This window comes from Megalops cyprinoides, chromosome 16, assembly GCF_013368585.1.
Source record: "Megalops cyprinoides isolate fMegCyp1 chromosome 16, fMegCyp1.pri, whole genome shotgun sequence".
Taxonomy (NCBI): Eukaryota; Metazoa; Chordata; class Actinopteri; order Elopiformes; family Megalopidae; genus Megalops; species Megalops cyprinoides.
Genome location: NC_050598.1, coordinates 30,996,396 through 31,006,551, shown reverse-complemented (window position 1 = coordinate 31,006,551; position 10,156 = coordinate 30,996,396). Strand labels below are relative to the sequence as shown.

At 53.4% G+C, this 10,156-nt stretch overlaps 1 protein-coding gene across 1 annotated transcript in view; it reads left to right on the top strand.

Annotated features, from left to right (window-relative positions):
• nlgn2a (neuroligin 2a) overlaps positions 1-10,156 on the top strand; it is a 104,121-nt gene that overhangs the window by 91,390 nt on the left and 2,575 nt on the right. The window contains exons 5-6 of the mRNA XM_036547928.1: positions 5,918-6,103; positions 9,225-9,490. Coding sequence (XP_036403821.1) covers positions 5,918-6,103; positions 9,225-9,490 — 452 coding nt within the window. The remainder of the gene's footprint in view (positions 1-5,917; positions 6,104-9,224; positions 9,491-10,156) is intronic.

Below are 10,156 nucleotides of genomic sequence, written 5' to 3'. Positions count from 1 at the left end.
CCCTCGTCTCCTCGCACATGCTCAGTGCTGCCCTCGTCTCCCCGCACATGCTCAGTGCTGCTCCTGTCTCCCAGCACATGCTCAGTGCTGCCCTCGTCTCCCCGCACATGCTCAGTGCTGCCCTCGTCTCCTCGCACATGCTCAGTGCTGCCCTCGTCTCCTCGCACATGCTCAGTGCTGCCCTCGTCTCCTCGCACATGCTCAGTGCTGCCCTCGTCTCCTTGCACATGCTCAGTGCTGCCCTCGTCTCCCCGCACATGCTCAGTGCTGCTCCTGTCTCCCAGCACATGCTCAGTGCTGCTCCTGTCTCCCCGCACATGCTCAGTGCTGCCCTCGACTCCCCGCACATGCTCAGTGCTGCCCTCGTCTCCTCGCACATGCTCAGTGCTGCCCTCGTCTCCTCGCACATGCTCAGTGCTGCCCTCGTCTCCTCGCACATGCTCAGTGCTGCTCCTGTCTCCTCGCACATGCTCAGTGCTGCTCCTGTCTCCTCGCACATGCTCAGTGCTGCCCTCGTCTCCCCGCACATGCTCAGTGCTGCTCCTGTCTCCTCGCACATGCTCAGTGCTGCCCTCGTCTCCTCGCACATGCTCAGTGCTGCTCCTGTCTCCCAGCACATGCTCAGTGCTGCTCCTGTCTCCTCGCACATGCTCAGTGCTGCCCTCGTCTCCTCGCACATGCTCAGTGCTGCTCCTGTCTCCCCGCACATGCTCAGTGCTGCCCTCGACTCCCCGCACATGCTCAGTGCTGCTCCTGTCTCCTCGCACATGCTCAGTGCTGCCCTCGTCTCCTCGCACATGCTCAGTGCTGCCCTCGTCTCCCCGCACATGCTCAGTGCTGCTCTCAGAGTTATTGTTCCCAGAGGCTGTAAAACTATTCATGAGGCAACAAAGTCCAATCGATGGGTGATGACTTGCTCTCAAAGGGTCTATAAAGCACTGCGCTAGCTCAGGTGTGCCATTGTGTTCTGACTCTTCTCCTCCGCCATGCTCGCTTTGTCAGCGCGTGAGTTTGTATGCTGCCTTTCAAACGGAGCTGAATAATTTATCTTCTCTCCTTGAGATGATTTCTCTCTCTCTCTGCGTCTCACCCTCTCGATTCAATTTCGATTTCAGTTTGCGTTATTGACATGAAAGACATACATTCTCATTTCCAAAGCATGTACGTATCAAACAGAAGGAGTGATACAATAGTGCTCTCCCTCTCTCAGGGGGTCATGATGACATCATCGCAGGCCTGTCCTGAGAGTGGTTGCTCAGCCGCCAATCAGACGACGCCCGGGTCCTCAGAGACGCACTCTGAGTAACAGTGCAGAGACCAGCCGTGAACACAGGCAGAGGCATCTTCTGGGCATACACACAGCAGAGCATTTTCACACTATAAACGAACAGGGATGGCACTCAGCAGCTCTCTCTCCCTCTCTCTGCCCCCTCACACTCTCTCTCCTCCCACTCATTCTCTCCCTCTCTCTCTCTGTCTCGAAGAGTCACGATAAATCCACACCCCCATCCCCTTGGACATTGTGTGAATTTCATTGACAACAGTGATGAACACTTACTGCAGCCAACTACACACATTGGTTCACGCAAATGCACACACACACACACGCACTCACGCACGCATGCACACACACACACACGTGCACACACCCACGCAGACACACACACACACATGCACACACACGCGCGTACACACACACACACACACACACACACATTGGTTCACGCACACACACGCATACACACTAGGTCTGTGAGTGTGAGTGTGAGAGGGAGGCTGGGTCTGTGAGTGTGAGTGTGAGAGGGAGGCTGGGTCTGTGAATGTGAGTGTGAGTGTGAGAGGGAGGCTGGGTCTGTGAGTGTGAGTGAGAGAGGGAGGCTGGGTCTGTGAGTGTGAGTGAGAGAGGGAGGCTGGGTCTGTGAGTGTGAGTGAGAGAGGGAGGCTGGGTCTGTGAGTGTGAGTGTGAGAGGGAGGCTGGGTCTGTGAATGTGAGTGTGAGTGTGAGTGTGAGAGGGAGGCTGGGTCTGTGAGTGTGAGGCCTAGATCAGCTGTAGGGCAGCTTGCGGCCGTGCAGATTACTCAACAGGACACCGACCCGCCTCTCTTCCTCACCAGTGCACCGCTTATCTTTCACGGTTCGGCTGTCAGCCGGTCTGCTGGGCAAGCCGGCAAAACCTGCGCCCAAAAATAGCATCTCAGCCGAGACTCTCAGCCGGATACACGAAAGGGGCACGCGCTTTTTTCAATCAATAAAACAGATTTTCTCCAACATCACTGCCAGCCAGCGCCCATAGGAGAGTTTAGGCCATGATGGCGAAGCGAACGTCTTCCCAGCGTCTGTCTGAGACCCCCGCCTTGAGCTTTGCACACCCCCGCTGATTCTGTCCACAGCAGCGCTGAGCTTGGTTTCGGAGCAGAGTTTTTCTCTGGAAGTAAACAGGGCCGTTTCTTCCCGGGAGAGGTGACTCTGGGAGAGCGCTGAATCCGCTACGCTGGGAGCAGTTGAAACAAGAAATCAGAATAATTTATAAGAGCACGCGCAGCTGGAGTGATTGGGATGACACGAAATGGCAGGGAAATGGGGAGGGTAATGGAAGGAGAGCAGAAAGCAGGCCAGCGCTGGGCTGGGGCTGTGTCAGACGGCCGGCTCACTGAGCCCGGGCTAAACTGCTCCTCACTGATGTGCAAACGCGGAACCTGTTTATTCAGACGCTTAGTTTCCCTCTGTCTTCTCTTATTTATGACGCGCATTCTCAGATACCGTGGGACAGAATGACAGGAGTGAGGCTCGGCGGAGAAGCTCACAGCCTGCGCTATATCGCAGCCCAAAAGGAAATATTTAGCGCATGATTATGGGTGTGTATGCGTGTGTGTGTGTGTGTGTGTGTGTCTGCCTGTGTATGTGTGTGTGTGTGTGTGCCTGTGTGTGTGTGTGCGTGTGTGTCTGCCTGTGTGTGTGTGTGTGTGTGTGTGTGCGTGTGTGTGTGTGTGTGTGTGTGTGTGTGTGTGTGTGTCTGCCTGTGTGTGTGTGTGTGTGTGTGTGTGTGTGTGTGTGTGTGTGTGTGTGTGTCTGCCTGTGTGTGTGTGTGTCTGCCTGTGTGTGTGTGTGCGCGTGCGTGTGTCTGTTTGTGTTACGCTGCTGTGCAGGGTTGAATGTAGCTTTAGATGAACATTAATATTGAAAGTTGCTGAATGAATATTTCAGAGAGGGTGCAGGTGTTCCATTCTCTCTCTCTGACACAGAACTCCTATTAGCAGCAGGAGCACAACATGAGCACAGCACAGCACAGGTGAACGATACGCTGCAGGCTGAGTGACCCGGGGTCAGTGGGATCACGTGAATGGAGAAGTGTGAGTGATCCAGTGGGATCCTGTGGCGAGTGATCCGGTGGGAGCGACACAGGGGTGATCCGGGCAGGAGCTGTGTGGCCCCCTGCGGGCGTGTGAGCAGGGCGGTGGGCTGCTCATTGAGCATGCTCACTGAGGATGCCTGCTGACAGAGAGGTCACACGGGAGGGGAGCAGCTTCACACACAGATGGAGAATGAGCCCTTTCCCTCAGGTGTGTGCGTGTGTGTGTGTCTGTGTGTGTCTGCCTGTGTGTGTGTGTGTCTGTGTGCGTCTGCCTGTGTGTGTGTGTGTGTGTGTGTGTGTGTATGTGTGTGTCTGTGTCTGTGTGTGTCTGCCTGTGTGTGTGTGTGTCTGTGTGTGTCTGCCTGTGTGTGTGTGTGTCTGTGTGCGTCTGCCTGTGTGTGTGTGTGTGTGTGTGTGTGTATGTGTGTGTGTGTGTCTGTGTGTGTCTGCCTGTGTGTGTGTGTGTCTGTGTGCGTCTGCCTGTGTGTGTGTGTGCGTGTATGTGTGTGTGATCACATTCAGTGCATGATTGCGTGTGTCTGTGTGTGTATACACTCACGCATGCATGTGCACGTGCATGAGTGTACATGCGCATGAGTGTCTCTGTGTGCGTGTTTGACGCAGTGAGAGTGTGTAACACTGAGAGCGTGTTTGACGCAGTGAAAGTGTGTAACACTGAGAGTGTGTGTGATGCAGTGAGAGTGTGTGACGCAGTGAGAGTGCGTGACGCAGTGAGAGTGTTACACAGGGAGAGCGTGTGACGCAGTGAGAGTGTGTGACGCAGTGAGTGTGTGACGCAGTGAGAGTGCGTGACGCAGTGAGAGTGTGATGCAGTGAGAGTGTGTGACGCAGTGAGAGTGTGTGACGCAGTGAGAGTGCGTGACGCAGTGAGTGTGTGTGACGCAGTGAGTGTGTGTGACGCAGGGAGAGCGTGTGACGCAGTGAGAGTGTGTGACGCAGTGAGTGTGTGACGCAGTGAGAGTGCGTGACGCAGTGAGAGTGTGATGCAGTGAGAGTGCGTGACGCAGTGAGAGTGCGTGACGCAGTGAGAGTGCGTGACGCAGTGAGAGTGTGTGATGCAGTGAGAGTGCGTGACGCAGTGAGAGTGTGTGATGCAGTGAGAGTGCGTGACGCAGTGAGAGTGTGTGACGCAGGGAGAGTGTGTGACGCAGTGAGAGTGCGTGACGCAGTGAGAGTGTGATGCAGTGAGAGTGTGTGACACAGTGAGAGTGTGATGCAGTGAGAGTGCGTGACGCAGTGAGAGTGTGTGACGCAGGGAGAGTGTGTGACGCAGTGAGAGTGCGTGACGCAGTGAGAGTGTGTGACACAGTGAGAGTGCGTGACGCAGTGAGAGTGCGTGACGCAGTGAGAGTGCGTGACGCAGTGAGAGTGCGTGACGCAGTGAGAGTGCGTGACGCAGTGAGAGTGTGATGCAGTGAGAGTGCGTGACGCAGTGAGAGTGCGTGACGCAGTGAGAGTGCGTGACGCAGTGAGAGTGCGTGACGCAGTGAGAGTGCGTGACGCAGTGAGAGTGCGTGACGCAGTGAGAGTGCGTGACGCAGTGAGAGTGCGTGACGCAGTGAGAGTGCGTGACGCAGTGAGAGTGCGTGACGCAGTGAGAGTGTGTGACGCAGTGAGAGTGTGTGAGGCTGCTCTGCTCTGTAAGGCCCTTTGATCAGTCTCTGCTCTGCAGCCAAGCCCTGCTATCTTGGAGGCAGATGAAACACTCCGCCTCTATTCTGGTCTCAAACAACACCCACTCTTTCCCTCTGTTTCCCAGCATGCACTGCCACTGCTCCTTTAAAAGGGCTTTCAGACACACTAAAGCCCTCTGATCACACCTCTGATCACACCTGTAATCACACGCTGCACCGCTTTGTTATCGCACCTTGATTTATTAATGATCAAAATGGTAAAGCAAAAGAAAGACATCATTTGAGCGTCAGCGTTAACACCGACAGTCGTATAAACCCCGGGAACACGGTGTCGGACGACGCCGTGTGCATTTTTGGGATGCAGGTAAACATGTTTGTAACAGTAATGTACTGCAGGGTTTTCTCTCCTCTGTCTCTGTCTCACTCTCTCACTCATTTCCTTTCTTTCACTCTAGTGTAAAGTGTGAATTATTGGCAAGATTATTGCATTGCATTGATTTACAACGCAGTGACGCAGTTGTACAAAACATACTGTCATCTAACCCCGTCCATCCCTTATCCATATCCTACCCCATCCTTATGACCTAACTCCTCCCCTCCACTAATTCACTCCACCCATTCCCTCCTCTAACCCCACCCTCAAATTTCTCTAACCCCACCCCTACGTTCTAATCCCACCTCTCTGCTACTTTAACCCCACCCCCCTTCCTCTAACTCCACCCTTGCAATCTTCTAACCCCACCCCCTACCTTCTAACGCCACCTCTCTGTTAATTTAACCACACTCGCCCCCTCCTCTAACCCCACCCCCTGACATTGTAACACCACCCCTACTTTGTAACCCCATCTCTCTGCTACCTTAACCGCACCCACACCTTCCTCTAACCCCGCCTCTCCGCCGTCCCTGCAGGGTTCCTGAGCACCGGGGACCAGTCGGCTAAGGGGAACTACGGCCTGCTGGACCAGATCCAGGCCCTGCGCTGGCTCAACGAGAACATCGGCCATTTCGGGGGCGACCCGGAGAGGATCACCATTTTCGGCTCCGGCGCCGGGGCGTCCTGCGTCAACCTCCTCATCCTTTCCCACCACTCCGAGGGTGAGGAGGGGGCGGGGTGGGGGCGGGGGCGTCAGGGATAGGGTCAGGGGTACAGCCTTTCACCTGCCTGTAACAATGGGAGCGCTACAGGAGCTGTAAGTCGTGGAAGAACCTCCCGAACATGTGCCTGGTTCTGTTGTAGTCATAACCCGGTAATAGCCATTGACCGCACTGTAGGGGCCAGGGGAGAGAGCCCGTCGACACCATGCGACCTGAGATGGGAAAAATTGAACGAAAGCCGAAAAGGACAGGACTGAAGCTGAGAAGTCTGTCATTACAGCATTCAGAGGCAGGCAATTTTCACTGCACTCTGAAGGTCAAGGCATGATCCTTTCAGTGCTGTGCATTACAGAGCCGCACTGTCTGTATAACCCAATGTGTATGCCTGTGTTTGTGTGCTTATGTCTGTACAGTAGTGTGTGTTTTTGTGCATGTGTTTATGCTTGTGCATGCATGTGTGCATGTGTATTTGGATATGTGTGTGTTTGTATGTGTGTGTGTGTGTGTGAGTATGTGTGTGTGTATGTGTGTGTGTGTGTGTGTGTGTTTGCGTGTGTGTGCTTTATGTCACATCAGTCTTGTGTCACTGACCTGTCGTCTCTGCTGCTCCCTGCTGGTCAGTCTCTCAGTCTCCACCTTCACTTTCCGCCACCCAGTCGTCTCCGTCAGCACCATTGTCCTCGTCCCCATCGTCATGTCATCATCACCTCACACGGACTCACCTGCCTGTCCCTCCTGGGCCTGTGGGCTGCAGGTATGGAGAAGCCTCAATCCCTGACACTGTCAGAAAGGATGAAGCGTTGCATTCAGGCAGGGCGCACTGACTCGGGGAGGTTTGTGAGAAGCAACCGAGGGAAGAAGGAACAGTTATCAAACGTTATTAAGAGGCAGGAAGACAAAGGGGTGAATCGATAAACAGAAAGAAGGACAGGAGAGCTGGAGAGATAAACACATCTTTAAGGAGGACAGCGGATGGGCGGGCTCTTCCTTCCCTCTCTCTGTCGCTTTCACTCTCACTCTCGCTCACTCTCTCATTCTGTGTCCTGCTCTCACACTCTTTCTCTCTCTTTCATCCTGTCTCTTTCAGTCTCTCTTACTCACTGTCTCGTTTTGTCTCCTGCTCTCTTTCTCTCTCTCTTCCATTCTCTTGCTCTCGCTCTTACTCTCTCTCTCTCCCCCATCTCTCTCACTCTTGCTCTTGCTCTCACTCACTTCTTCTCTTTGTCTTGCTCTCTCTCCCTCTCTCCCTCTCTTCCTCACTCTCTCTCTCTCTCTCCCTCTCTCTCTCTGTCCCCCTCGCTCTCTCTCTCTCCCTCTCTTCCTCCCCCTCTCACTCCCTCTCCCTCTCTCTCTCTCTCTCGCTCTTTCTCTCTCTCTCTCTCTCCCTCTCGCTCTCACCCTCTCTCTTCCTTCCTCCCCCTCTCTCTCTCTCTCTCCCTCTCTCTCTCTCTCTCCCCCTCTCTCTCCCTCTCTCTCTCTCTCTCCCTCTCTCTCTCTCTCCCTCCCTCTCTCTCTCTCTCCCCCTCTCTCTCCCTCTCTCTCTCTCTCTCTCTCTCTCTCTCCCTCTCTCTCTCTCTCCCCCTCTCTCTCTCCCTCTCCCCCTCTCTCTCTCTCTCCACCTCCCCCTCTCTCTCTCTCTCTCTCCCTCTCTCTCTCTCCCTCCCCCTCTCTCTCTCGTTTCAAAGCGGATGCTGGAGCAGGAGTGTGCAGGACAGGTTAGCTGCGGCTCAGCAGAGTCTCCTAATTGATTTCAGTGGGAAAGGGGGTCTGCGTCGCTGCTTAATTATTTAACCACAGAAACTGCAGGAAGAAGCAGCGAGGCAGAGGAGAGGAAGGGGGAAGAGCAGCTTTAATAAGCTCTTCCGTCAGCTCACACTGCAGTACAGAGGGACCAATTCCATCAGAGAGGAGGAACGGGGGCCATTCGTACCCTGCTCCAGTCAGCGGGCTCTGTCGGAGTGCCCCGTAAAATATCCCAGCGTCCTCCTGAGCGAGGACCCCTTTTTATTCCCAGCTCTCATAACACTTTAATTCCCACTGTATTCACAGTGTTATTCCCCAGATATTCCTATTTTATAACCGGTTTATATCTCACATTATTCCCATTTACACGCAGCTCAATTCCCACTATATCCACGGTGTTATTCCCAAGATGTTCCTGATTTATAACCATTTTATATCTCACGTTCTTCCCATTTTACACACAGTTTAATGCCCATATATTTCCCAATTTTCATCTCAGTTTCATTCCTTTTGTACACGCATGTTTATTTCCGTGTTATTGGCAGTTTGTATTTCCATTTTTCCCCATTTTATCCACATAATTGAATTCCCTGATTATTCCTGATTATTCCGGATTATTCTGGATTATTTCTGCTCGGAGCCACGCAGAGCATTGGGCAGCCCGGCACAGCCCTCTCACTCGGCGCATGTCCTCCTTTGTAGGCACGAGTTGGACATAAATTATTAAAGTGCTGCTGGAATCCAAATTCAATCATGATTATAAAGTTTTGCCTGGCTTATAATTATGTTTGTAATTAAGTTCATATCTATATTGATCTGTCTCCACACCATCAACCTCTCAAAGCCTCAGGGACGGATGAAGTTAGTTTAAATTGGGTCCTGGGTCGGCACAAATAAGATGATTAAGAATTGGGTGGGGGTGTGTTGTTGCCGGGGGTGGAGGAGAGAGGGGAGGGTGCTGTTGGCCCTCTGGCCATCAGGCCCCCCCCCCCCCCCGAACTCACTGCAGGGGGAGTTGCTGTTTTGTATCTCCTGCATGTTCTGGAGCACCCTCCCCAGATCGTTTGGGGAGATGTTTGTGGCGTGACGTGAGGTGAAGGTAACGTGTGGGGTGGCAGTGTAGCATAGGACTTATAACCGAAAGGTTGCCAGTTTCATTCCCTACTGGGGCACTGCTGCTGCACCCTTGGGCAAGGTACTTAAGCCACAATTGCCTCAGTAAATATCCAGCTGTATGAATGGATAATATTGTAAAAAACTATAACCTATGTAAGTTGCTCTGGATGAGAGTGTCTGTTAAATGGCAATAATGTAATAATGAAATAAAGACGGAGCCTTCCGGATCCTGCGGTTCTGATCCGGTCCTGTTGTGGCGCAGGTCTGTTCCACAGGGCCATCGCCCAGAGCGGCTCCGCCATATCCAGCTGGTCGGTGAACTACCAGCCGCTGAAGTACACCAAGGTGCTGGCGCGAAAGGTGGGCTGCAGCTTCGGGGAGACTGTCGACCTGGTGGAGTGTCTCCGCCGCAAGAACTTCCGCGAGCTGGTGGACCAGGACATCCAGCCGGCGCGCTACCACATCGCCTTCGGCCCGGTGGTGGATGGGGACGTGGTTCCGGACGACCCGGAGATACTCATGCAGCAGGTCCGACTCCAGCCCCCCCGCCTGGGCCCGGCCCACTCATGCAGCCCCCCCGCCTGGGCCCGGCCCACTTACGCAGCCCCCTTGCCTGGGCCCGGCCCACTCACGCAGCCCCCCTGCCTGGGCCCGGCCCACTCACGCAGCCCCCTTGCCTGGGCCCGGCCCACTCACGCAGCCCCCTTGCCTGGGCCCGGCCCACTCACGCAGCGTTCCCGCCTGGGCCCGGCCCACTCACGCAGCGTTCCCGCCTGGGCCCGGCCCACTCACGCAGCCCCCCGCCTTGTTTGTCTCTCCGTTTCTCATGTTTATACTTTGTAAATGTTCCTCGAAATTTTAACACAGACTGAAGTTTTGTTCGTGAACTATTTATATCTAAATAATTTCTAAATGTACTCATTTTTATTTTTCCTGCGTCATCTGATTTCTGCATTTGTGTTTACATGCTTTTTTCAGATTTACAGAAACATTTTAAAAGGATTTTTCTCATTATTAATTCTTTTATTTCCAATAGGGGGCATATTTGAGTTATCAAAATCTATGTGTCCTGTTTTTATCCGTTAGTGTGAAGAACACAGAGGTTCTGTATCGTCTGTAAATACTACTTTTTCCCCAGATATGCATTTATTTCCCCCACTTCCGCAGTTTATTTAGTTCTTTTAATTTCCAAAG